Source organism: Martes martes (assembly GCF_963455335.1).
Source record: "Martes martes genome assembly, chromosome: X".
Taxonomy (NCBI): Eukaryota; Metazoa; Chordata; class Mammalia; order Carnivora; family Mustelidae; genus Martes; species Martes martes.
The window spans coordinates 9,092,306-9,120,042 of NC_137897.1; the positions used below are offsets into that span (position 1 = coordinate 9,092,306).

Sequence of the window (27,737 nt, forward strand, 5' to 3'; positions counted from 1 at the left end):
GCCCCGGCCCGCCGCCATGTTGTTCCCTTGGTGCTGGACGTGAGCAGCTGGAGTTGCACCCGGGCAGCGCTACGGTCTCCTGGCCGCCTACCCCCGACCTTCTCTCCTCGTTGCACCCGGACGGGCCAGTCGGGAGCTCCCCGGGCGTCCTCTGTGTGGCCACGAAGTGAGTGGAGCGCGGACGCCCCTCGGGGCCGGGCGGGGGGCCGGAGCAGGGCGCGCCAGCGTTGGGCGCGCGAGCGTCAGGGTCCGGGGGGGCGCGTGGGCTCCGAGTGCGGCCTGGCCCTCGGGCAGCTGGGGCGGGGGCTGCGCGCGCTCGCGGGGCGATCGTCCGTCTCGGGACGGGGGACGGCTTGTTGCCTCCTGTCTCCTACTGACTGACGCAGGAGAAAAGACGAGTTCCCACACCCACACAACCCGAGGAGAGGGACACACACCCAAACACGCGGGGACACATGGAGAGACGCCCAGACATCTGGAAGACACACGGGGACACACGCAAGCACCCGGGAGAAGAGAGATCCATTAACACGGGACGCACACGGACCCAGACGCCCGGGGAGAGCGACACGTACGCACGTTCTCGCGGTGGGGGGTGGGGTGGCGTGGGAGAGGTGCACACACAACCCCCCCGGAAAACACACACACACACACACACACACACACACACACACACACACAAATACACCCAGCCCCCCGGGGACACACAGATACACCAGCCTTTCCCCGAGCTGGTCCAGGACACACACGCATCCACGCACCCCAGCCCAACCAAACCACACCGTACCCCCGAATGATTAACACAGAGGAAGCAAAGGCGCTCGCGCGGTTTGTTTTGGGCGACCTCTGACATGCTGCCTGGGTGAACATTTGCTAAACGTGTTAATGGCCACTCAGTTAAGGAGTTTGGAATGTAAAGCCCATGCGAGGGGCTGGCGGCCGTTTGCGGCGTTATCTGATTGAGACTCTGGCTAAGGTTTCAGAATCGTGTTCCTTTCTTCCAACTTCGTTTGTCAAGAGGCAAGATGAGAATTTAAAGTGCCGACCAAATAGTTGTGGAGGTATTAGTTGTCTTTTTGTCGTTGTTTTTCTTTTTAAGTGATGATACATCCCGTGACCACGGTTCTTTTGAGGAATGACTTTTCTGCTAGTTTCCAAAATGTCATGTGATCGCAGTCTTTTCACAAGATTTCAGCAACCCGATAAAAATCGGTAGAATTTGATTTCTTTTTTAAAATTAAAGAAAAAATCTTTACATGTTTTTCTGTTCCTGATACCATCGTACTGGAAAAAAAAATCCCTAAATTGCCTGTAGTCTCAAAAACTACTGCGGACCCAAACTGTAGAGATGAAGGAAACCCAGAATTGTTCAGTTTTTTTCCAGCCATTTAGGAAGGCTGTGCTTGTGCTCGCTTCGGCAGCACATATACTAAAACAGGATGGCTGTGCTTAGTTTCTCTTTCAGGAGCTCATGTCGAAATTACCATCGCTACTTGTCCGTAACTCTCAGTATCTTATTTAGATCCCCAAATATAAGACAGTGGTGTGATCCGGATGCTTTTAGTATTTTTGCGTAGGCATCGTAGTAAATTCCTCTTGCTTATACTATGAAGCTTCTGGTTTGATGACTTATTTTGGAGAGTTTCTGATTTGGGGTTATTTTTGGTTTATCATTTGTGAGGTTAGGGTAGACCAACGAAAACTAAGAACATCATTGGCCTCGGCTCTCTTGAAGGTTGGGGAAATACGTTAGTGTCTTCCTGTTTTCCATTCTCTCGTGTGTTTCATTTCTTTCTATCCCCACCACTCTTTCCATGTAGACTACAGTACTCTGGAGGTCTGAAGCCAAGTTCCTTTGGTTCTAGAAGTTAATTTTTAGCCTCCCCTCGTTTCTCACCATTTCTTGGGCGGTCACTCTGGCACTGGATGTTATAGTGCATATAATTCCTGTTCGTACACCATTTCACTTAATTCTCACTGTTGTTTTCTGATATTAGCTCCATTTTACTCGTGAGGAATTTGCTGGGGGCATAGGAAGGTTAGGTCTGTTTCCCAGGTAACACAAGTAGGGAAGAGGGCAGAGCCAGGATTCAAGGCAATTTGTGAGTTTTGTTTTGTTTTCATTCTTTCTTTCTTTTTTTAAAAGATTTTTTAATGTATTTATTTGAGAAAGTGAGAGCGAGAGAGATCATGGAGAGGGAGAAGCAGACTCCCCACTGAGCAGTGATGCGGGGCTCGATCCCAGGACCCCGAGATTATGACCTGAGCCAAAGGCAGACGCTTAGCCCCACAGGCACCCCCTTTTGTGAGTTTAGAGCTGTAGTTCTCACCCTGGAGACATTTGACAATGCCTGCGAGTGATTTTGGTTCTCACCTGAGAGGGAGTGCTGCTGGCTGGCATCTAGTGGGTAGAGGCTGTAGATGCTGCCGAGCATCCTAGAGCACACAGCACAGCCCTCCACAATGCAGAGTGGTCTGGCCCAAAGTGTCCCTAATGCCAGGATTGAGAAACCCTGCTCTACAGCAGTCTGTGTAACTCCGGGGCTAACACGTTTCAGGGCTTCTGTAGTTCTTCAACTGCAATGTCATTTTTCCTTTTTAGGATACCTCCTAATCATTTTAAGAAAGAGCAGTGGGGAAAATTTAAGAACTTGAAGAATTTCCCTTGACCAAGAGACATATTCATTCGTTTGAAAGACTAAGGAGGGAGCAGATCATTTCTGATAACAGAATCTTTTCTTTTTAAAGATTGATTGATTGATTTTAGAGAGTGCATGTATGTGGGCGGAGGAAGGGGCAGAAGGAGAGGGAGAGAAAATCCTCGAGCAGACTCCCCACTGAGTAGGGGAGATCCATGCAGGGCTCTGTCCCAGGACCCTGAGGTCATGACCTGGGCCGAAATCAAGAGTCGGACCAGCTGACTGAGCCACCCAGGTGCCCCCAGAATCTTTTTTTTTTTTTTTTTTAGAGGTTTTATTCTTTCATTTTAGGGGAGGGGAGAGGAAGGGGCAGGGGAGGGGCAGAGGAAGGGGGAGAGAGAATCCCCAGCAGACTGCGCTGAGCACAGAGCCCACCACCAGGCTTGATCCCACAGTCGTGAGATCATGACCTGAGCTGAAACCAAGAGTTGGGTGCTCAGCTGAGCCACACAGGCGCCTCCAGAATCGTTTTTTTTCTTTTTTTAAGGCAAAAGTGTCAAAAAGAACTTGAGAGCCATTTCAGAGCTATTGAAATAGACTTAGGGGTTTGGTTTCTGAATTATTCCAGTTGTCAATAAACACCGGCAGTCTGTTAGGCACTGATAGGAAGGTGCTGGTGATATGAAAGATAATAGGGAGTCACCAACTCTGTGAAGCTTACAGTGTAATCATAATCATAAGAGCAGATCCTGACTCTGTCCGAGAACAAAATTTATGGCCTGGGCTACTCAAGGTCAGAGGCTAGGTGTCATTAAGAAACAGAACAGCTGTACACCAACTCACAGGTACCTGTAGGCCATTTACTGTGACTTAGGTGAAATGGGGAAACAGTTGATGTATTTCTTTTTTCTCTCTTTTTTAAGATTTTATTTATTTACTTATTTGAGAGAGGGAGAGAGAGAGGGAGATCACAAGTAGGCAGAGCGGCAGGGAGAGGGAGAAGCAGACTCCCTGCTGAGGAAGGAGCCCAATGTGGGGCTCGCTCCCAGGACCTCAGGATCATGACCTGAGCCAAAGGTAGACGCTTAACCGACTGAGCCCCTCAGGCGCCCCTGATCTGTTTCTGATAGCTTTTTAGGTTGACCACATCTGAATATTTACAAGAATCAAATCAAGAAGCCATTCTTGTTGAGCATAAAATTCTTCCTTACATTTAGCCTTAGTAGGCAGTAGTTACACATGTGTTTTATCATGGAAATCAAGAAATAAATGATGGAATTTTTTTTTTTTTTAAGATTTTATTTCTTTATTTGACAGAGATCACAAGTAGGCAGAGAGGCAGAGAGAGGGGAGGAAGCAGACTCCCTGTGGGGCAGAGAGCCCGATGCGGGGCTCGATCCCAGGACCCTGGGATCATGACCTGAGCCGAAGGCAGAGGCTTTAACGCACTGAGCCACCCAGGCGCCCCTAAATGATGAAATTCTTTTGAAAAATGACCTTTGCATCATTTTTTTTTCTGTTGTTTTCCAGCCATTTCGCCATACCTGTCTAAGATTAGGCCCTTCAGTATAGGTATTACTCCATTGTGGTGGTCAGTGTAACTGTTAGGGGAACTTTGGGGGTAAGTGATTCAGAGGAGGAGTCCAAAGGTTTGGCTGTCTCTTTAGGCATCACTGTGAAAGTGTTATTCATGAAGCCAAGATGGCATGCTTTGTGGGTAGCTTTGCTTTGGATTCCTGCTAATGGACAGCATGTTCTCTGTTAATTATAGATTTCTCTGTCTCTTATCAGGAGTTCTCTCCTGTGGGGTGGAGGGGATGCTGAATTGTATACCTAAAAATGACTGCTGTCGAATGGGATCTGGCAGAGGGATATCTGTGTTCTTTCCTGATTGGGGGGATTTCATTCTGGGAAGGGTCAAGGGGAATTGGTGCAGAAGAACCTGCTCCGGCCTCAGAGGAGGCTTACTGCGTCCCTGGATGGCTTGCTGCTCGGCCAAGTTAGGTCACCACGTTTCTTTCTTTGTGAAATGAGATGGTTGCACTTGACGATCTCTGTGAGATTATATGACACCAGATAGAGACATCACGTTACCGGCTTCCGGGTAGTTCTGCTCCAGGCAACATGCTGGTTAAGCAGCAGGAAGAAGTGAGCCAAATAGAAGTGTGCTTGTGTGTTTGAGAAACGCGTCTCACTTGAAAGCTAGCGAGGTAATAAATTTCTTAGTCAAAACCAAGGACGAGAAAATAGGGCTTGTGACTAAGTAGGTCATCAACAGAGAACATTTATTAAGGATGGGGGGGGCGATGAACTCATAAAATGCCTCATGGAGTTGGGAAGGCTGTGATGCAGAGGCCGGTTCTGGATACCTGAGGGAGGAGGCCCGGGGCCCCGGTGTGTAAGCAGGGGGAGGAGGCGGGGCCTCTCCTTGCCTTGGAGAGGTAAGGCTGGAGGTCGTCCCAGGCCTGTGCTTGCCAGGGAGCCTGGGGGTGCCTGGGCTTGTTAGATACCTTGGAGAGGAAATCCCTGTTTTCCGGAGTGAATCTTGATACTGTGCATGTTGTGAAAGTGGAGCTCTGGCTATTTCCACATTCTGTATTCTTCCATTATTTTTTGTTAATTTTTTGACCAGGGTGGATACAGGGTTTAGAATATTGCTGCTTATCGCGAACACAGAGGACAGCTAGAAGTAAATGAATACAGGTAAGCTGACAGCTAGATCAACATGGGGTGGGGAAAGACAGGTACGTAGTTTGAAGGAAATACAGAAATGAAGCAGAGGGTCGAGGCTTTACCTCCTGCCCTCACTGAAGCCAGCTCACTTCGTGGTGGGGAGTCTGGACCCAGACCACTTCTGTCCAGGGCCTTCCAAATCTATGCTATTGTTTGATAGGGGACCGAGAAAGAGTATGGAGCAACTTGATATACTCCTTCCGTGGCCACATTCATTATCTAAGTGTGAAGGCTAGCAGAGCAGTGTCAACTAACACACTGCACAGTTAGTTCACTGTAAACGGAACTATTTTAATTCCAAATTCTTGTGAATTGGGCTAGGTTTTTGGGTACAGAGGCCAAGGCAGTTTTCATACGAGTGGTTGCAGTGTCCGTGTTAGAGAAGCCTGAAAAAAGCCTTACAGATTTCTCTTCTGGACTTGCTATGTAGAACACTTAGAGGAGTTTTTATTTAGTTATGTTTTTTTTTTTTTGTTTTTTGTTTTTTGAGAGAGGGAGAGTGAGCATGAGCAGGGGGGAGAGGAGGCAGAGGGAAGAGAAGCAGACTCCTCGCTGAGCAAGGAGCCCCACTTGGGACTTGATCCCAGGACCCTGGTATCCTGACCTGGGCTGAAGACAGACACTTGACCGACTGAGCCACCCAGGTTCCCTTAGGGGAGTGTTTAAATGATTTAACAGGTTCAAAAAAGTTAGAACTCACTAGGCTAGGCATCTGCTCTGGTCTGTGCAATTTCTCATTTGTGTATTTAATCAGCAGTGATTAGATAAACATACCTGAAAATACATACATGGTTTAGTTGGAAGTCAGAACAGAACAACAGAAGAAGTGCTTGAGGACCATACATTGATGAATGCAGAACATTCTCTGGAATGAGTTCCAGTATTTTTTTTTTTTTAAGATTTTATTTATTTATTTGTGAGAGAGAGAGAGAAGCAGAGTCCCCACTAAGCAGGGAGCCCAATGGGCTCCATCCTAGGACCCCAAGATCATGACCAGAGCCCAAGGCAGACGCTTAACAGACTGAGCACCCAGGTGCCCTGAGTTCTAGTAATCCTAAATAAAATTTCATAGTTGTTTTGGAGCAAACAGCTGCTACCCTCGGATCCTGTTCCACACTAATATTTGCATAGTACTTGATTTTTACCACACCAGCCCTGGAAAACCAGCTGTGCAAAGATAACGATGTCATGGAAAGGAATGTGGTACAGTTGCATGTTGAAACCCTGAGCTCCCTGGAGCACCAGCTTGCAGTGTCTTATGGACGTCTGCCACCTCTGTGGCTCCCTCAGAAATTTAGAAGAGCCCGCCCGGCCTCCCATGTTGTCTGTAGGGTTTCATCTCCATTTTCCGCTGTATATACTTCTTTAGGGAGTAGATTTGCCAGTGGAGAAAGGGGCCTCTAGGTGCAGATGGGGTGGTCATGGGGTCTGTGGCCTTTCAAGAGAAACCATTGTGCTTTCAGCCTGGCCAGCCTGTCTGAAGAAATTTCCAGAAGTGTCCATATGCCTCTTCGGGTGTTGCCTGGGAATCAGCTTTCTCACTGTTAGCTGCTTCTCCCCGAGTTAGCATTCCTTGTCTCTTCCGCTTGTCGTTACTAGAACATTTGCTTTCCATCTCAATTTCATTGCTGTCTGTCATCTATAGTTTTTCCCTCTTCTTACCCTTTTTGGGTTTATATATTTTTTAGAATTTTTTTGTCATGTGGTGGGAGTGAAGGTAACACATGGTCAGCCTGTTCTGTTTAATTAGATCAGGGAAGTTACTTAATCTTTGTGATATATAGAACATAGGGTGATAGTGTCCCAACTTGCAGGTGATTTGCTGTATGCCAGGTACCTAGTAGATACTCAGTAAACAGTGGTGGCTAATGTTATTATTGTGGTCATAACATTTGTTATTTGAGCAAAGGAGACAATGGCAATAGGTAGGGAGGGAAGTGGACACATTCTTGTGTGGGTGAACGAAATGAATAGAAGAGAATTTGGAAATGGGGAAAATAATCAGCTTGGCTTTACATATGTTGAATTTGAACTGGCATCGGGGTATCACATGAACATTATGAAAGGGGTTGGAATTCTTTTCCCAAGGCGGGGGAGGATGGAGGTCAACTTTATGAATCACTGGGTTTTATACCCAGGAAGATGTGGTTTGGGAAGAGGTAAGGACTTCAACCTTGCAATATACCTACTTTAAGAGCTTGTTAGAAGAGGGAGTTATCTAAGTTGCAGAAAGCTAAGAGGAAGTTTTTGTTTTTGTTTTAAGATTTTATTTATTTATTTGACAGAGAGAGAGCGAGCGCACACATGTGCACACACAAGCATGGGGAGCAGCAGGCAGAGGGAGAGGGAGAAGCAGACCCCCTGCTGAGCAGGGAGCCCTTGCCATGTGGGGCTTTACCCCAGGACCTTGGGATCATGATGTGAGGGGAAGGCAGACACTTAACTGAGGGAGCCACGCAGGCGCCCAGCTAAGGGGAGTTTTATGGACCATTAAATAGAAAGCATTTTCAAGGTCATTGCGAGGCTATTAGACCTAACAGAGATAGTAATGGTGGCCGAGTCCTGGCTCACACTGGAAGATCCCACCTATGCCTCCAGCTAGAGGTGTGATACTTCATAAGATCCTTTCCCAGTTGGGCCTCCATTCCCTTATTTAAGAAAAATGTCGGGGTGCCTGGGTGGCTCATTGGGTTAAAGCCTCTGCCTTCAGCTTGGGTCATGATCCCAGGATCCTGGGATTGAGCCCCGCATCAGGCTCTCTGCTCAGCAGGGAGCCTGCTTCCCCCTCTCTCTCTGCCGGCCTCTCTGCCTACTTGTGATCTCTGTCTGTCAAATAAATAAATAAAATCTTTAAAAAAAAGAAAAAAAAAAGAAAAATGTCTTGAGTACCCTTTGAGTTTTTATGTCCTGTACATCCAGACAAACGGCTATATCTAAGAGAACTAACTGTCCTAGGTGGTCAGTGGTGGAGGTGTTTTCTGGAAGCGTACACAGTGAAGTCCTAAGAGAAGCACTTTTCTCCTTCTTTGCTTTAGGGCTGTTGGTCCGTTAGGGCATTTAGACGAGGACTGGGGGAAGCCCCTGGATTGGCCTTTCTTTAGGAGCTCTCTGGTGGCTTCTGCCGACACTCGGGGATGGAGAAGTTGGGAGCCTGTGTGCAGTGAGTGGAGTAGAGGGCTGATCAGGCATAGAGGTGAAATGAGTAGTGATGGCAGAGTAAGTTTGGGCTTGGGAAGCTTTTTGTAAGCAAAGCCAGCTTCAGTACCTTGGTTGGGACACACTGGGGCATCTTTGATGGAGAAGTGGGATGAAGTGTATTTTCCTGTAAGACAGCTGCAGTTCTCTTCTGTGTCTTCTCATTTTGACCTGGTAACCACTTCCCTGCAGAATGGGCTCCTCTCATCCAGTTGAGTCCTGTATGCTAGACATACAGCTGTCCTCTTGAAATACATCTTGGGAAATCCCCATTCCTCTTACTTAATTTCTTAACAGCCAAGAAGTTCTACTTTGCTGTGGCTTCATGTCTTATTGGTCGTGTTTGTGTACTATTCCCTGGGTTTTTATGGAAGTTCTCCAGCCCTTACCCTTTTCTGCTCCAAATTAAAGACACCTGGTTTCTTATCTGACGAGTAAGAATCAATGTTCCCTTAAATTACAGCAGGTCACTGTAGATCATATTTAATTTGTGTTTTGCTACTTTAATGTGTTTTTCTAACATGCATATTTAAATTCATTTCTTTCACAATGCAGTCTTCTTCCTGAAACCTAGCAGAATTTCCAGTATTCCTATCTTGTGACCTTTATCCATTTTTTTGTCTTTGAATTGTGTCCCTCACAGTGCAACCTTAAACTAGCTGAAGTATCTTAAACAACCTTAAACTAAAAAAAAAAAACAAAACCCTCTTCTTTATTTTCAGGCAGTTTAAGTGTCTTTCACAGGTAAATGTCTTATTATAGATTTATGGGTGTTCTTTTTTTTTTCCCCTAAAGATTTTATTTATTTATTTGATAGACAGAGTTCACAAGTAGGCAGAGAAGCAGGCAGAGAGAGAGGAGGAAGCAGTCTCCCTGCTGAGCAGAGAGCCCGATGTGGGGCTCGATCCCAGTACCCTGGGATCATGACCCAAGCCGAAGGCAGAGGCTTTAACCCGCTGAGCCATCCAGGCACCCCTATGGATGTTCTTTTAAGGATCTCATTTAAAAAAAAAAAAAAGGACCCCATTGAACAGAACAGAGAGCAAAACATTATCCTCAGTTCCAAGATTAGCGGTTTCCAATGAGTAAGTCTGTTCACTGAGCTGTCACGGTTCATGGTCAAAATGTAATATGTAAGTCTCACAGGTGAGGGAGACAATGGAGAAATAGTTATGCCAAATAAAGATGAAAGTCTGGAATGGGTTATGAGTTACTTACACAAATGGATCACGCATCATATACAAATGACGAAGGGACGCCTCGCTGGCTCATTCAGGTAGAGCAGGCAACTCTTGATCTCAGGGGTTGTGAGTTTGAGCCCCATGTTGGGGGTAGAATTTACCTTAAAAAAAAAAAAATTTATATGGGACGCCTGGGTGGCTCAGTTGGTTAAGCTGCTGCCTTTGGCTCAGGTCATGGTCCCGGGGTCCTGGGATCGAGTCCCACATCGGGCTCCTTGCTCAGCAGGGAGCCTGCTTCTCTCGCTGCCTCTGCCTGCCTCTCTGCCTGCTTGTGTGTACTCTCTCTCTGACAAATAAATAAATAAATAAAATCTTTAAAAAAAATTTATACACGTATACACACACAATGATGTGGACATGTGTTTATCATCCAGATCCTTTTATCATCTGATCCCAGATCAGATGAAACCCTTTGTACTTTTTTTTTTAAGATTTTATTTATTTGACACAGAGAGAGAGATTACAAGTAGGCAGAGAGGGGGGCAGAGAGAGAGAGGGAAGCAGGCTCCCCGCCGACCAGAGAGCTCAGATGCGGGGCTCGATCCCAGGACACTGAGATCACGACCCGAGCTGAAGGCAGAGGCCCAACCCACTGAGCCACCCAGGCGCCCCCCCCCCTTTTTTTTAAATTTGCCAGATTTTGAAACCCTTTGTGTACTCTTACCAGAGAAAAGCCCAAGCACACACTTCCATCTATACATTCTAGTTCCCGTGTCATTCTAGGAGGTGTGTTTTCTCTCTGCAGCTCCTTCATGGACTCTGCAGTTAAGCACACTCTATACCCACACTGTCCAATACTCATGTAGTAACTTAAATTTCAATTAATTAAAGTTAAATAAAATTAAAAATTTAGTTTCTCAGAGCAGTCACATTTCAAGTGCTCAAAACCATGTGTGCTTCGTGACTACCGTACTAGATAGTGCAGGAATAGAGTATTTCCATCACTGCAGACAGTTCTTTCTGATCGTGGTGCTCTGTATTTTCAGAATGGTTTAAGAAGACTTAGTTCCGCAAGCTCTCTTTTCCCTCCACTCTCTCCATCACTGTTAATGATTAGTTTGTATACCTAACTATAGAGGTACCTTGTTTTAAGCAAAATTGTGAGTATATATGTCTTAGAAGTTTAATTAGGTGACTTATCTTCAAAAAAGAGTGCTTTGTGGGTCCGCTGAGTGGCTCAGTCAGTTAAATTTGGTTTTGGCTCAGGTCATGGTGTCAGAGTCGTGAGATCGAGCCCCACATCGGGCTCCACACTCAGCACAGAGTCAGCTTGAGACATTTTCCCCCTCCTCGCTCCCCCACTACTCCCCCCAACTCGTGCTTGCTCGCTTTCTCTCAAATAAATAAATAAAATCTTTTAAAAAGTATTTATTGAAATGAGTTCTTTAAATAGGGTGTTGAAATGAGTTCTTTAAATAGGTGTTTTACTCTGGCATTGTGATAGTGTAGTTTGATTTACAGTTTTTCCCTTCTCTTGCTCTCTCTCTCTCTGGAGTAATGTTCAGTGATCAACTAGATGATTTATTTAAGTCTTCACCGTGTGTGTGTGTGTGTGTGTGTGCGTGTGTGTGTGTGTGTGTGTACCTCTTGCTGTGGAGATGAAGCACCCGTTAGAGTTAGTGCCTTCCTTGACTTGCTTCTTGCTCATGCATTTCAGCAAGACAACCAAGAAGACTGGAAACAGAGTAGAACTAATTAGGTTGTTAAGTGAGACATACTGATAACTAAGATTCAAGGAATGAATCCAGCTCTAAGCGAAAATAGAAATAATTCAGAGATTATCCATGCTTTTGTTTCCTTGGTTAGTTTCTTTGAGCCTCAGGATAAGTGGTATGTTTCTAAACTGGGACATTCAGGGTAAATGCCAAAGGGATGTGTGATTTTGAGGGAAAAAATTTGTTCCTTAATTTAAACCAAGAGTGATAAATTCAATTTAAGTGTTTGGACGTAAGAACTAGTCAATGGGTTACAGAGTATATGTTTCAAGTCTGAAATTTTGAGAAGAGCAGTTTACAAACCCAGCCTGCTCTCCCTTCAGCAGCTTATTAGAGGAATGTTGTTTTTAATGTTCACCAGCTCCCTGTTGGCGCCAGTAGTACTTATTTTAATGTGGTGTTTTCATTGGACTTGCAAGAAAAAAATCAATTTTTTTGTCCCTTCCCACACATTTTAATAGACTTCAAAAATAGAATGGGGGAAGAACTAATTGAATAAATTGTAAGCGTGGAAAGTACAAATAGAAAAATAAGAATAGAATAACGAGAACAAAGGGGGAAGTTATTTACTCTTTGTTCTCAATTTTCCGTTTATTTGATACCTCACTGTATGTAAAGTTTTGTACAAGATGTTGCAGAACCAAAAAAGGACAAATGGATAGAATTAGGTGTGTTGTGTCCCTCCTAGGGAGTTGACATTGTAATTAGGAAAGAGCACATACACAACTGACAATGACAAGTGAGTGAGAGCTGTAACCGGATGGAAGTGATGATGAGAGCAAAGAAAATTGGAAGATTAAGTTTCTGGGGGTGGCCGTGGCAAGCTTCCTGGATGAGGTGATCTGAACTAGGCCTTTGAACAGCTGGGAGTTGGGAGGGAACTCCCAGTCCAAGGTAAGGGCTGGAACAAAGATGGGGCTGTAAATTCCTATGACAGGTGTGGGACTAGGAGTTGTAGTGATACAGTTGGGACAGGTTTGTAACTGAGGTTGGATGGCCCTTTGATTGCCATGCCCAAAACCTTTATATAATGAAAATAATGAAATAAATGGGGTTAGTTATCTGTTAAGAGTGGAGGCAGTTGGATCTGTAAACAATAAAAAATGTCTGCCTTTAATCCCTACAGACATTCCTGTTAGAGATTTCTATTTTCTCTGCTTGGATCTGACTCCCTCTTGGTTTGCTGTAGTATAATGACTTTGGAAACCAGCAAGGGATTGGGGAAAACCAGAGAAAAGGGTACTGCTAATAAACTAGCGATAGTTAAGATTAAAGTACGCAATAGAAAAGTTGGAAAAATAGTGTTGTAAAAAGGGGAGGGTTGACATACAGTGCTTTTTGTCTTCAGTTTTGAGATATCTGCTGAAAGCATAGTTCATTTTCTTTCCTAAGAGTGACCTACTTATCCGTTTCCTCATACAGACCAGTGTGTGCTGTATACAGCATGTGTTGGTGCCAACCCATGGATTGTCATCCTGAGGTATCTGTTGTGTGTGTAACAGGTTTATTTCTTCAAAAGGACATTGCTGAAGCAACAAGGAGGTCATTTGTAGCTTTACATAAATCTAATATTAGGGTCTTATTGACAGTTCTTAGACCATATACATATTTGTGTGAGTGTGTGTGTCTATAAATATACACCTGCATTCTTTAGCTATAACTCACATACCATAAGATTCACCCTGTTAATGTATACAGTTCAGTGGTTTTTAGTATATTCACAAAGTTGTGCAACCATCACCCACTATCTAATTCCAGAATGTTTTCATTGCCCCCCCCCAAAAGAATCCCTGTACCCATTCGCAATCACTCCCCATTTACCTTTCCCCATCCATTTCCTGGTAACCACAAATCTATCTACCTATGGGTTTGCCTATTCTGAACATTACGTATAAATGGGAGGCCACATGTAATATTATTAACGACTCAGTTGATGGACATTTGGGTGGTTTCCACTTTTTTGGCTAGTATGAATAATGCTGCTGTGAACATTCATGTACAAGTTTTTGTGTGGAGGATGTTTTCATTTCGCTTAGGAATATACCTAAGAGAGGAATTGCTGGGTCATATGGAAAGTTTATGTTTAACTTTTTGCAGAACCGGGCTATTTTCCACTGTCATCGCACCATTTTACATTTTCACTGGCTGTGTGTGAGGGTTCCAGTTTCTCCGCATCTTCATCGGTACTTGTTTATTGTCGTTTTTGATTCTAGCCATCCTAGAGGTATGAAGTGCTATCTCATTGTAGTTTTGATTTACATTTCCCTTCTGGCTAATGATCTTGACCATTTATGTCCATTTTTAAATTGGGTTACTTGTTTTTTGTTTTTAAGATTGATTTATTTAGGGTGCTTGGGTGGCTTAGTGGGTTGGGTGACTGCTTTCAGCTCAGGTCATGGTCGCTGGGTCCTGGGATCAGGCCCTGCGTTGGGCTCCCTGCTTGGCAGGGAGCCTGCTTCTCCCTCTGCCCCTCCCCATGCTTAAGCTCTCTCTCTCAAATAAATAAAATCTTAAAAAAAAAAAAATTTATTTATTTAGGGGCACTTAGGTGGCTCAGTTGGGTAAGTGTCTGTCTTTGGTTCAGGTTGTGATCTCAGGGTCCTGGGCTTATGTGCTATCTCTCTCTTGCTCTCTCTCAAATAAGTAGATTGGTAAAATCTTTTTTTAAAAGATTTTATTTATTTATTTATTTGAGAGAGGCAGTGCACGAGTGGGAGGGGCAGAGGGAGAGGGAGAGAGGATCTCAAGCAGACTCCCCACTGAGCTTGGAGCCTGACATGGGTTTCAGTCTCACAACCCTGATATCATGACCTGAGCCGAAAAGCGAGAGTCCAACTCTCAACTGACTGAGCCATCCAGGTGTCCCTCTTGCAGACTTTAATATAAACCTGTAAGGTTTTATGTGGTGTGATCGTGGTCTGTGTGCTGTTTCAACACTCAGCAACAGAATATTTCTACAGTCCCACCTTTCCATGTTTCCTCAGGGAGTGTAAAACATCTCCATTTAGGCATTCAGCGCATTTGCATTTGCCCTACAGTTTACATTTTTGCAAAATTTCTTTCCTTTCTTTTTTTCTTTTTGAGATGATTTTAGAATAGTATGGGGATGTAGTTTTTTGCTATAGTTTAGAAAATTGATAAGTTGGGGAAAAGTATGGGCATTTTTTAATGGTATAATGTTTCCACGAAAGAAATCTTTTTAGAGAGCATGTTTCTTTAAAAAAAAAAAAAATTTTTTTTTTGTTTTTGTTTTTCTAAGTAATCTCCACACCCAGCATGGGGCTCAAACTCACAACCCCAAGATCAAGAGTTGCATGCTCCACAGACTGAGTCAGCGAGGTGCCCTGAGCATGTTTCATTTTTATTAGACATAGTAGGCATGCCAACTTCGCTGTCACTACCTCTGCACCTAGAGGCATGTTCAGGGTGCATTAGGCATGTGGGAGAAGGGACTTCAGTGGGACATGAGGTCTGGCTGCATCTGTAGGGGTGAGCAGGAGTTAGAAGGGTAGCAAGAGCAGAGGATCAGAGGGAGGTGAGGTATAAGCCACAGAGGGAACATTTTACTGCAGGATCCCCTACAAGGCGGAAAAGCCACCATTTTCAGTCGCAAAGCCCGCTGATGCCATTGGTGGTTGAAAGGAACCCTAAGGGCATCCGTTGAAGCTCTTCCTGAGGCCTTCCTCTTTCCCACACTTCAGCCACTTACCTTTCCGGACTCGGCGTCTGAGCACGTTGCCCGCCGCGGAAGCTGTTCCAGGGCTCTCATCATCGCGGGGGGTGTGGGCCGAAATCCTTCCCGCTCTCAGGCTCTGCGTGTTCCGGCCCGTGCGGCTAGCGCTCTCCTCCCTCTCCGGGCCCCGGTGCTCAGGCCTGCGCTGCGCTCTTCCTCTGCCAGGCTGCCTCTGCCGCTTCCTGGCTTTGGCTCCCTCTGCCTCTGCTTCTCTCGGGGTTTTCTCCTCCCCGTATTGCTGAGCTTCCCGCTTCTGAGCTCAGCCTGTGATCGGACCCAGTTAGCCGGGGTCAGATCCCCCTACAGTGGAATCAGACCTCGGTGAGGCTGCTCTCCATGGACAGCAAAATGATCCTTGAGACGTAGCTTTGGACGAGCCCGCTCTGGGAACTGGTGTGTAGTTTCTCACGGACACACTTGAACACAGCCCGGTTTCCCCTGGCCGTGGAAATTACCACCTTTTTAACTGAGCAGCAGGTGAAGTAGCTGGCCGAGTTACAGGGCCGCAGTGTATGAAAATTAAGTGCCCCCGATGTCTGGATTCACACGCGAAATGCTCACATGTGGGGCCTGGGTCTGGCTGAGCGCCGCAGGTGTGCACGCTGCCTCTTTCACTCACCGAAGGAGACGCTGGGCAGAATCCCCTGCACTATTCAGGTGGTTTGGTTTCTGGTTCGGTGTGCGTAGTTGCACTCTCTATCAAGTGCCTTTCGTTGGTAGGTCTTGCCGTAGGTGTAGCACACGTGGGTTGTGTGCAGATTGTCACTTTCCCAACTGCTCGCTGCACCCGCCGGGGCTGGGTGGGTGTGGCTACATCCCGTCTCTGGCACAAAGGAGGCTTCACTAAGCACTTGTTTAAACACTGCTTTCTACCCACTCTGTGGAACTCCAGGCTTCTGGGGAGATGCTTCAGAGTTCTGCCAACATTTGATTCACACTGCATTTAAACCATGTGTGGGGCACCTGGGTGGTTCAGTCAGTTAAGCATCCAACTCTCCATATCGGTTCAGGTGATGATCTCAGGGTTGTGAGATAGAGCCCCACGCCAGTCTCCACAGTCAGCATCGAGTCTACTGCCCCTCTCCCTCTGTTCCTCCTTGCTTGTGCGTGTGTGCTGCCCCCCCTTTCTCTCTCTCTGTTAAAAAAAAAAAAATCTTTTTTTTTTTTAAGATTTATTTATTTATTTCACAGAGAGAGATCACAAGTAGGCGGAGAGGCAGACAGAGAGAGAGGGGGAAGCAGGCTCCCTGCTGAACAGAGAGCCGATGCAGGGCTCGATCCCTGGACCCTGGGATCATGACCTGAGCCGAAGGCAGGGGCTTTAACCCACTGAGCCACCCAGGCACCCCTAAATAAAATCTTCTTTAAAAATTTTTTAAACTATTGAAATTCTGTTAAAACTTTAGGACTTGGGGCACTTGGGTAGCTCAGTTGGTTAAGTGCCTGCCTTCGGTTTAGGTCATGATCCAGGGTGCTGGGTTGGAACCCTGTGTTGGGCTCTGCACTCGGCGGGGAGTCTACTTCTCCCTCCCTCTCTCTCTGTCTCAAATAAATAAATAAAATCTTAAAAACAAAACAACCTTAGGCACAGTTAGATGTGCTTTATTTATAGTACCTGTCAGTGGATTGAACACTACTGGTTCTGTCAGGTTAACTCATCTTGTGTGGTTCTTGAAATAAAGCCAGCAGTTGAAACTCTTAGCATCACAGCTACTGATTTTCCTTCTGCCTGCAGCAGCCAACAGGAAAACCCTCAGAAATAAATGCAAAGACAACTGAGTCTGGTAGGTTACATGGCAGGCTGTGGAATAGTCAGCCACCTTGCGATCTCGCTCTCTCCATCTTTTCCTAGCTCTATGACCTCGGGCACGGTAGTGGCCTCGAGTCAGGGTCCTCATCTGTAGTGTGAGGATAGGGAGACACTTGAGAGGAGTGGATACAGTGAAGCAGAGTAAGGGCTTACAGGGCTTAGTCAGTGTCACTGTTAGGGCCATTGTTACTGTTGCGGTTTCATCTTTAAAGCCAAATGTCAAAATTCTGAAGAGTCTCATTTATTCGTTGATTGAATTTATAAGTTCAGGGCTGCTGTATGTAAGTTTCACAGAAATGCCCTTATGCTTAAAAAAGGTCTGTGTTGGGGGTAAAACCTTTGGTTTAGACTAAGAGAGGCTAGTGCTTTAGCCCAGCTTCCGGCATAATCTGTCACTCAGAAACCTTCCCGTTGATTCCATCTCCATGGCGAGGATCCTTTGGCTTCTTCTCGTCTGCCTGCATAATCCTCTTCTCTGTTCTGCCCAGGACCCTTACTGAAATTTGACTTAAGAAATGGTCATGAAAGAAACTTTTCCTTGAAACCACCAGTAAAGAGTTCATGTATTCATTCCACAGAAACTTCTGCACCCCTGCAGTGAACTTGGCTTTGTGGTGAAACGCTTTTTACCTATTGTCCATGACCTAGTGAATCTTCCCAACAGCCCTAGGAGGTAGGATGTCAGGTAGCTTGCCCAGGGGTGTGTGCTCTTGGCCTTCAGCACCAAGAACCCTCCTCCTTTCTGATAGTGGCTTGCTGTTCTGTCACAGGAAAGGTTTCACCTCTGCCGTCGCTGCCCAGCAGCTTCCCTGCACGGTGTCACCGTAGCTTCAGCCCGGCTTTTCCTTTGTTGCATTGGTGCCCCTCCCTCTCGTGACTCTGACTTTTTCTTGTTTGTGTTAGCTTTATTTAATTCTTTGGAATAGGATGATTCTAAGCCACTCAAAACTTGGGCAGATGTTGAAGACTGACATTTTACATTTCTAAAAAATTTTTGTTATTTGAGAGCACAGGTAGCAGAGGGAAAGGAAGAGGCAGGCTCCCCCCTGAGCAGGGAACCCAACACAGGGCTCAATCCCAGGGCCTGAGATCATGACCTGAGCCAAAGGCAAACGCTTAACTGACTGAGCCCCCCAGGCACCCCTATATTTTACATTTTATCCTAAAAAATTTTTTACGTTTGTCTGAGTGTGAAACTTAGAAGGGTAGGCAGGCAAAAACCTTCTTGAAAAATAATGATTAACGTGTAGTATTTGGGGGCATCTGGGGGGCTCAGTTGCTTCCCTTGCTTGTATGGCTGCACACACACACTTTTTCTCTCTCTGACAAATAAATAAATAAAAAGCTTTAAAAAAGTGTGTAGTATTTGATTCTAGGATATTTTGGGGGGCTGAGAAAGGTCATGGACAGTTTTCAGGTGTGGTTTTCCTTTTATTTTTATTTATTTTTTCTGGTTTTCCTTTTAAATTAAGAATCTGGGTGCTGATACAAGTCATTTATTCCATTTTAATTTTTGTTTTTAACTCTTAAAATTGTAAAACAAATTAAAAGTGCATTGCTAAGGTGAGCTTTCTAATTTTTTCTTTGCAGATAATGATGCTGCTTGAACTGAACAATTAAGGTAACATTTATGACTTATGTAATATGCTTTTCTTATTCAGAAATCTTTATCAAATTTAGCTGAATTGTTAAAGTCATGTTTTAACCGTGGTGAAGATTTTCATTATTGCCCCTGGGCTGTCATTCCGAACTGTGGAGTATAAAAGACTTCACATTATATTTTAAGATAACCTTTGGAAAATAACGGGATACCTTTATTCATTCATCTTATACTGAAGTTTAAAAGGATTTTTACTATTTTTAGAAAAGAAAAAGGGAGTATATTTAATGTCTCTAAGCCGGTTATGGTTATGTTAATGTATAGATTGCCTGAAGCTAGCTTTTGTTGGATTCAGTGGAAAATAAGATGGTTTATATAATTATCTGTATCACCATGTATGTTTATATACAACTCTACAGAGAATGGTTTGTATATATATTGTTTGAGCAAATGCCAGCATCCTTGCAAATAGGGTATCTGTGAGGCCCCACATTATAGATGGGAATTGTGAAAAATCATATCCCACTTCCTGGTGCATGGATCTAGAGTACCCCAGATTTGTTTAATTAGCACAATGGCACCAACTAGGAGGTCCCACATTATTACGAAAAAAGAAAAGAACTGTGTCAAAGTATCCTGTTAAAATTATAAATGAAAAATCTCAAGGAATGTCTTGAGACTTAATTTGGTAGATATATGCAGCCAGTCACCTGGGTGGAGGTTACTAGATTGCATAATCTGGTTTGTAATTTGGTGTGAAGATCCTAACAATTCAGTGCTGTGCAGTAAAACTTTGTGTCTGGTCAGGTAGTTAGAGCTTACTCAAATATTGGAATTAATGATACACTAGACTCACGCACATCTCTTACATCCTTGGAACACATAATGGAACTTTTGTGTTGTGAAAGGAACAACTGTGGGATGGGGGCTGTTGGGGAAGGTTCCTGGCGTTGGTGATGACCATGCTGAATAGGTCCGAGGGCTCAGCAGTTCGTTGTTAGGTGAGGTGGGGTAGGATCACCAGCAGAGGAAGCAGCATGTGCCAGGGCCAAGGCCAGGGAGAGCGTGAGAGCTGAGCAAGTAGAACTGACTTGCAGTTCCCTCTGACACTGCATTTCCAAATGACTGAAGTCAGAAATGGGGAGCAGGGCTAAGGTGTCTTGTCTTAGAAGTTGGACTTAGATCTAAATCTCTGGAGAACCAGTGAAGAGCGTTAAGGATGAGGCCTTAAACCAGTGCTTTTTTCCCCATGTCATAATAGCTGGTGTACATTTTTGGTTTGTTACTCTTTTTTGTATGAAGTGAAATTGTTTAAGCAAGATAGCAAAGTTAAAGGAACAGATTTATCAAGTTGTTACCTATGTCAAGAGATGAAGGGGTTTGGGATTGTTTCAGTTTCCTCTCTGACATGAATTTAGTTTGGGCATTGAGCAGAGCAATCCCGTGAAGTCAGAAAAGTCTCCAAGAGGTAAGTACTTTGATTGCCTCACAGTTTTGTTGGCCAATTTAAATTGTATCAATTATAGTAGTAATTACAGTAGTAGTAATTTAAAAGTGCCAATAAGAGTTACAGGCAGGTTCTACAGGTTTTACCAGAATAGTGTATCATGTAGTTGGAAATGCAGAATTCTTTTTTTTTAAATTTTTTTATTTTAATAAACATATAATGTATTTTTATCCCCAGGGGTACAGGTCTGTGAATCGCCAGGTTTACACATTTCACAGCACTCCTCATAGCACATACCCTCCCCAATGTCCATTTCCCCACCACCCTCTCCTGTCCCCCCTCCCCCCAGCAACCCTCAGTCTGTTTCTTGAGATTGAGTCTTTTATGGTTTGTCGGAAATGCAGAATTCTTATACATTACAGGGAGTATTTAATTCCATTATACTGGGTCACATTTGGATATAACCAGGATATAGCCAGATAACGTTTACTGCGGTGAATTTCCAAATCCATCCTAGTCAGTGTAACAGTTATTTTTCATGTCTCATTACCTTCCCATTGAGGGATTCATAATATATCCACTTTCATGTTAAAGTTAATTACCATTTTTGCTCTAGAACTGTGCTGGCCACTACAGCTGTTGCCTCTTTAAATGTGGCTATTCAGATTAGTTACACTTAAATAAAATTTAACATGTCAGATGCTCAGTAGTCACATGTAGTTAGTGGCTGCCATATTGGACAGTGCAGATGGAGGACATTTCCATCATTACAGAAAATCTATTGGTGCTACTCCAAAGGTTGTCTCCTTTTACAAATTTTAATGTATATAAAAGCCATGTAATAGTGAAATATTTACAGATCAAATGATATAATTTGATTCAGAATAACTGGGGAGAATGGGGAGTTATGGAAGAAATAGGATTTGCCATAAGCTGATCATTGGTGAAACTAGGTTGGGGATCCATGGGGGGTTTCATTGTATTATTCTCATTATTCAGGAATTTTGTGTATGTTTGAAATTTTCCATAATAAAGAATAAAAACAGAAGCCTTAAATAGGAACAGTGCTCCTGTTGGCGCTTAAAAGTAGCCATCTGGGGGGGTGCCCGGGTGGCTCAGTTGGTTAAGTGCCTTTGCCTTGGGTCGGGATCCCAGGGTCCTGGGATGAGTCCTACATCGGGCTCCCTGCTCAGCAAGGAGCCTGCTTTCTCCCGCTGCTGCTGCCCTGCTTGTGCTCTCATGCTCTCTGCCCCATCTTCTCTCAAGCTCTCTGGTAAATAAATAAATAAAATCTTTAAAAAACAAAAAAACGGGCACCTGTGTGGCTCAGTGGGTTAAGCCTCTCTTTTTAGCTGGGGTTGTGATCCCAGGGTCCTGGGATCGAGCCCTGCATCGGGCTCTCTGCTCAGTGGGGAGCCTGCTTCCTCCTCTCTCTGCCTGCTTCTCTGCCTACTTGTGATCTCCGTCTGTCAAATAAATAAAATCTTAAAAAAAAACAAAAAACAAAAAAAGTAGCCATCTGTAAATGGGCATCTGAAATTCTACCCCACATAGGCTGGTGCCTGTGGTATAGGGAAATGTTTAATCCTGCCCCATGGCTTCCCCAAAAGAGTACATAGAGGACTGCATTTTTTTTTTTAAGGTTTTATTTAGTTATTTGACAGCACAAGCTGGGGGTAGTGGCAGAAGCGGGGGGAGAAGCCGGTTCCCCACTGAGTGTGGAGCCTGATGTGGGGCTCGATCCCAGGACCCTGAGATCATGACCTGAGCCGAAGGCAGACGGTTAACCGACTGAGCCACCCAGGCGCCTCTAGAGTACCATTTTTAAGGTTTATCTCATTCCCTCTGGAAACACACAAGTGACAGTTCGAATTTATTAAGAGTTGCAGCTGCCCAAATGAATCTTGTGGGCAGAATGTGCTAGATTATGATACTCTGCTAAAAAATTCCATTGCTGCTGACGTTCATTTTAGCCAAGTCCAAATAGTGTTCCTAAGGAAGAGAATGGAGTCCATTCACTCAGTCATTGGCTTATTTTTGTTCACAGCCAGATCAGTCAGCTTCTGTCTCTGGTTTCCTGGTTACCAGTGCCTATGGTGATTGCGTTGCAAGAGAGAAAGGGAGGTCATAGAGAATACCCTTGGCACAAGATGAAAGCCATCAGTAAAACTGTCACTGTGTCACCAAGGGGCTGTTTGAAGTTGTTACAAATACCTGCCTGCTTTGGTCTCCTCCTGCATCTCTAACAGGTGGCGGCGGGGCTTACTGTGAGCAGAGAGTGATGGTTGAGAGCAAGGTCTTTGGGGTGAGACTTGGCCTTGAGTGTCTGCCTCCGTCAGCTGTGACCTGAGGAGGGGAAGAGTGAGCCCTCACCGGCTGTCTTCGGGAGCAGCAGTAGGGCTGTACCTGGTATGTGGTGGAGTGCTCAGGCTGTGACAGCTCTCGCTGTTAGGTATTTTCTGTACAGAAAGGAAGGGGGACTCGGCGTTTTATTTCCCTTATGCACTGATATTCACAGAATCATGTAGAGAAATGTACAGGTCGAAAGGAATGTAATGGTACCTTTTTATTTTACAGGGTTCTAAAGTCAAAACTTTGAGATTAATAATGGCAGGAAAATCTTCGCTTTTTAAAGTAATTCTCCTTGGAGATGGTGGAGTTGGGAAGAGCTCTCTGATGAACAGATATGTGACCAATAAGTTTGATACCCAGCTCTTCCATACAATAGGTGTGGAATTTTTAAATAAAGATTTGGAGGTGGACGGACATTTTGTTACTATGCAGATTTGGGACACAGCCGGTCAAGAGCGATTCAGAAGCCTGAGGACGCCATTTTACAGAGGTTCTGACTGTTGCCTGCTCACTTTCAGTGTCGATGATTCCCAGAGCTTCCAGAACTTGAGTAACTGGAAGAAAGAGTTCATATATTACGCAGATGTGAAGGAGCCCGAAAGCTTTCCTTTTGTGATTTTAGGCAACAAGATCGACATAAGTGAACGTCAAGTGTCCACAGAAGAAGCCCAAGCCTGGTGCAGGGACAACGGCGACTATCCTTACTTTGAAACAAGCGCAAAAGATGCCACAAATGTCGCAGCGGCCTTTGAGGAAGCGGTTCGAAGAGTGCTTGCTACTGAGGATAGGTCAGATCACCTGATCCAGACAGACACGGTCAGTCTGCACCGAAAGCCCAAGCCTAGCTCGTCTTGCTGTTGACCGTTTAGAGAGGTTGCCTGTGTGATCTAACCAACTCACACACACACACGGAAAAACACAGGGTGGAGACGAGAATTAGCATTTGCAGCAGTGGATCATGTACTCATAAAATTAAACTAACCATATTGCTGTTTTGTTAGTGGGTGGGAGAAGGGACACATCCACTCATGGAAGAATCAATTTACTCAATAGTGGCACCGTACATTTATAAATTGTAATGGTTGTCTGTTAACGTTTAATTTAAATATGTACGTTACAGAGCTAATAAATGAGATGATCAGTACTTTAATTATAATTAAAACACTTGAATATTCTGGAAGTTACTGTTTGTTTTTTTTCCTGGGAAAATGGAGAACTACTTTTTATATGTGTATATTTTTATGTAATTAGCATTCAGTTCCTGGTTGAGGGAAAAAAATTCCCGAAAGCAATAATGTTAAATAATAAAGATTAAAACCTAATGCATTTGCATTGTAGTTATTTGATTACTTCTTCATTCTCTTTAAAATTATTTAAGTGTTCACATTTTCATTCTCCGTATCAGAATTGCTCTCACTAGTAATCGTTCGTGTGCCACATGTGGGCCCCCCACCCCCAAAACAGAAGCCAACTTTATCACTCTTGGAGAAAATACGAAGGATTGTACTTCGTGTGAGGATAAACTACATCTTTGTTAGGTCACATATGTAATGCCTTCCCTGTCATTGAACACTGTTGAGTGAGTTCCACTCAAGGAGATTTTGATAAAGCGATTTGTAGTCTTTTTGCGGGTAAAGTTCATATGCCCTGCATTTGTGCCTGTCCCATCCTGCAGAGGCAGACCGACCCGCTGAGGGTTGTCAGCACGTGCCGGGTCAGGGTTAGCATGTCCTGCTCCTGGGGAGCCACTGGAAAAGAAGAGCAGTATCATTCGGTAAGCTAAGCTTTTGACAGTCTCGTCTCCTAACAGAACAGTTTGGCTCTATGCAAAACATTTTGACATTTTGAATTATGGGGAAGTTAAATCTCTTCATGTTCTCAGGTTAGAGGCAGTTGTTGTTTTTAGTATTTCTAATCAATCCCCGCTCCCAAAACTGTAATCCTCCATCAAAAAAACCGAAATAGGATTCCATTAATAAATTGGTGTGTATTATATTATATATTCTTTCTTTTTCTCTAGGGGATTTGCTTCCCGCCTCCCACCTCCCCAGTCTAAAGTGTCCCCATTGTTTTATGACTTGCTGTTTCCTCTTAATCTATGTGAACATACTTCATTACAGTGTACCTACCTCATCAGCTGTACGGATGTTTACCAATTTATTCAAACTGTTCTCTAGTGACAGACATCCAGCAGCAGTATCTGAAAGTACCAATTTCCCACACCTTATTCAACAGTGGGTATTAGGAGTAAATTTTTTTTTTTAAGATTTTAAAAATTTATTTGACAGACAGAGAGGGAGCATAAGCAGGGGGAGTGGGAGAGGGAGAAGCAGGCCTCCGGCTGAGCAGGGAGCCTGATGTGGGACTGGATCCCAGGACCCTGGGATCGTGACCTGAGCCGAAGGCAGATGTTTAATGACTGAGCCATCCAGGCGCCCCAGGAGTAAATTTTCTGTTCGTTTTTTGAATAGATGAGTCACGTTTCAAAATCATAAGACTTAAGAGGGTGCCTGGGTGGCTCAGTGGGTTAAAGCCTCTGCCTTCAGCTCAGGTCATGATCCCAGGGTCCTGGGATCGAGCCCCGCATCAGGCTCTCTGCTCGGCAGGGAGCCTGCTTCCCCCCTCTCTGCCTGCCTCTCTGCCTGCTTGTGATCTCTGTCAAATAAATAAAATCTTAAAAAAAAACATAAGAGACAGATATCTGTACCCTAGTCACCCAGTTCCTGTCCGTGGAGGTAGCGTGTGTCTGTTTCTTGGGTATCAAGCTAGATATTTAGTATGTAAGGGAAGCATATTGTATTAGTTTGCTAGGGCTACCATAACAAAATGCAGACTGGGTGGCTTAAAGAGTGGGAATTTTTCTCACAGTTCTGGGGGCTGTATGTCCAAGATCAAGGTGTTGGTAGGTTTAGTTTGTCCTAAGGTCTCTCTCTCTCTCTCTGGCCTGCAGATGACGTTTACTCTGTGTGCAGCATTCCCCCCCACCCGTGGCCACCCATGCCACCATGTCTCTGTGTCCAAATTTCCTCCTCTCAAAAGGACACCAATCAGATTGGATTAGTGGGCTTGTTTTGACTTAATCACCTCTTTAAAGGCCCTATCTCCAAATAGAGTCACATTCTGAGGGACTGGGGGCTAGGGCTATTAACATATGTATTTTGGGGGGACACAATTCAGCCCATATTATGTATGTGTGTGTGTAGGTATTTACATAATGTGTAGTTTTGATTCTTACATAGATTTAACTAATACTTTGGGGTTTTTAAAAAAATTTAGAAGCAGGGACACCTGGGTGGCTCCATCAGTTGAGTGTCTGCCTTTGGCTCAGGTCATGATCCCGGGGTCCTAGGTTGGAGTCCCACATCAGGCTCCCTGCCCAGCGGGAAGCCTGTTTCTCCCTCTCTGCCTGCTGTTACCCCTGCTTTGTGCTCTTTCTGACAAAATCTTAAAAGAAAAACAAAAAACGTCCAAGTAGCTTTTCAGTAACTTTTTTTTCAGCCAAATATTCAAGAAGTTCTAGAGCTGGGAAGCAAGACGTGGCCAAGGGAACAGATCTTCACGTGTGTAAAGACAGGCTGGCGAGCAAGGAGAGAAATGCAGTTGAACACCGTGACTCAGAGGGATCCAGTGAGCGGGGCTGGCTCACGAGCACAGGACTGAAATGGGACCACCGAGGAGGCACAGAACTGCCAGGAGCTGCGGCCTTCAGAGACACTACAACGAACTGAGGGGGAAAGCTCTTCACCAAGCCGGGAGAGGTAGCTGCAGATCTGACTCTCTTGTTTTTAGGAAGCGAGAAGTCTTTTAGGAACAAAAAAGTCTTTTGATTGGCGGGTGTTACCTAAAGAAAGATGAGAAATACCGAGAAAACAGGAGCTGGGGAAGAAAGCAGTCGCGCTGGAGGTGGTGGGATTGGTGGAAGGAGCTGCAGAGCCCCCAGGAAGCCAGCGCGCCCCCCAGTGTGGCGAGGGAAGGCCCCAGTGTTGCAGTGCCCGTGCTCGTCACACGGCATCAGACCAGCTCTGGGACAGCGTGTGCTTCTGTGCTCTACTCCCGTAAAGCCTTTGAGACAGCTCAGTGCTATGGAAAAGGCGGACGACTGAACTTGGAGAACGGACAGTTGTACGTTTGCAGCCCGCGTGGCAAATAACAGCGCACAGTGTGCAAGATGGAAAAATACAGTCGCATCAGCGGGGGAATGTCTGTCACCTTGGGAAAAATTCCCTAGTGGAAGTGAAAATGTCCTAGATGTCCCTTAAGAGAAAGCCTTGAGTTTTACGTTTCTGTAGAAACGTGTGTAAGCTTTCCCTTGCATGTCATGACGCCGTGGACACCCGTGGCTTGGGGCCATTGAGACGGAAAAGTGGACCCGCGCACTGTGGATTGTGCAAAGCCACCACTGTGGACTGGCAACCAGAAAGGGCTGATGTGAGTGAACCGTGAAAGAACACAGGTATAGTGCGGGCAGAGCAGAAATCCGTCCCCCTCTACGTACGAGGAAAAAGTGGGCACTGGTGAAGCATCTGGGAAATGGAAGAGGACAGGATCAGAGCTGTGCGTCGTCTTTGGGTCCCTCTGGGCGTGCGAACAGAGCCCTGACGTGGTGCTGACACACGTGTGCCCAGCGGGCCTCATGCCCGGGGTGCTCGTGATGTCATCCCGTCGCTCTTGTGTTCCTGAACCTGTGTGACGTCCCGTACGACCAGATCTAAGCTTTGCTGGCTTCTCCGCTTTCTTAAGTAGCAGCCCCTGGTTCGTCCCCTCACACCCGTCCCCTTACACCGTCCCGTCCGTGTGCCCGGGGCAGCTTTCCCCCACACCGTCCCCCACATGTGCCCCAGTGCAGCTCACGTCTGGCGTCCCATCCGCCCCCACGCGTGGCGGCGGGCTGGCTTCACACTCCACACACACACAGCTCGGTGCTGGACTGCAGTGACGTACTCACGCGGGGCCTGCGGTCCTTGTTCCCGCTTCCCTCACGAGCCTAGAGGAAGGGCTCAGGGTTTGCAGGGCGCCCAGAACCTCCCGCTGCTCTCCCCGCGGTCTGTTCACGAGGGCGGAGCCGGCGGGATGCGGTAAGTACACACCGGGGTCTCTGCAGTGAGCACGGCTCAAACCACTCCTCGGTTTCTAGCAGGGTATCTTCCCGTTCCCAAAGCTCTGGTACCTAGTTTGAGGGCATCTGAGTTCTAGAAAATGGGTTAAGGTAATAGCTTGTAGACTCTCACCAGGGGGAACAGGACTAAAACAGTAGCGGTAGCAGCGTAGGCAA

The 27,737-nt window shown here is 45.3% G+C and overlaps 1 protein-coding gene across 4 annotated transcripts; it reads left to right on the forward strand.

Annotated features, from left to right (window-relative positions):
- RAB9A (RAB9A, member RAS oncogene family) lies at nt 1–23,787 on the forward strand. Of its 4 annotated transcripts, none has more exons than XR_013966281.1 (4): nt 1–166; nt 18,657–18,687; nt 22,363–22,522; nt 22,691–23,787. XR_013966281.1 is itself a non-coding variant. In XM_080794809.1 (4 exons), the coding sequence occupies exon 4, from the start codon at nt 22,721–22,723 to the stop codon at nt 23,324–23,326; it is 606 nt and encodes a 201-aa protein (XP_080650935.1). In that variant the 5' UTR covers nt 27–166; nt 13,621–13,706; nt 18,657–18,687; nt 22,691–22,720; the 3' UTR covers nt 23,327–23,787. The 4 variants fall into 4 exon arrangements, 3 of the variants coding, with proteins under 3 accessions (XP_080650934.1, XP_080650935.1, XP_080650936.1); XM_080794809.1 differs by lacking the exon at nt 22,363–22,522 and adding an exon at nt 13,621–13,706 and having other exon boundaries at nt 27–166; XM_080794808.1 differs by lacking the exon at nt 22,363–22,522.
- The last annotated feature ends 3,950 nt before the right edge of the window (nt 23,788–27,737 follow it).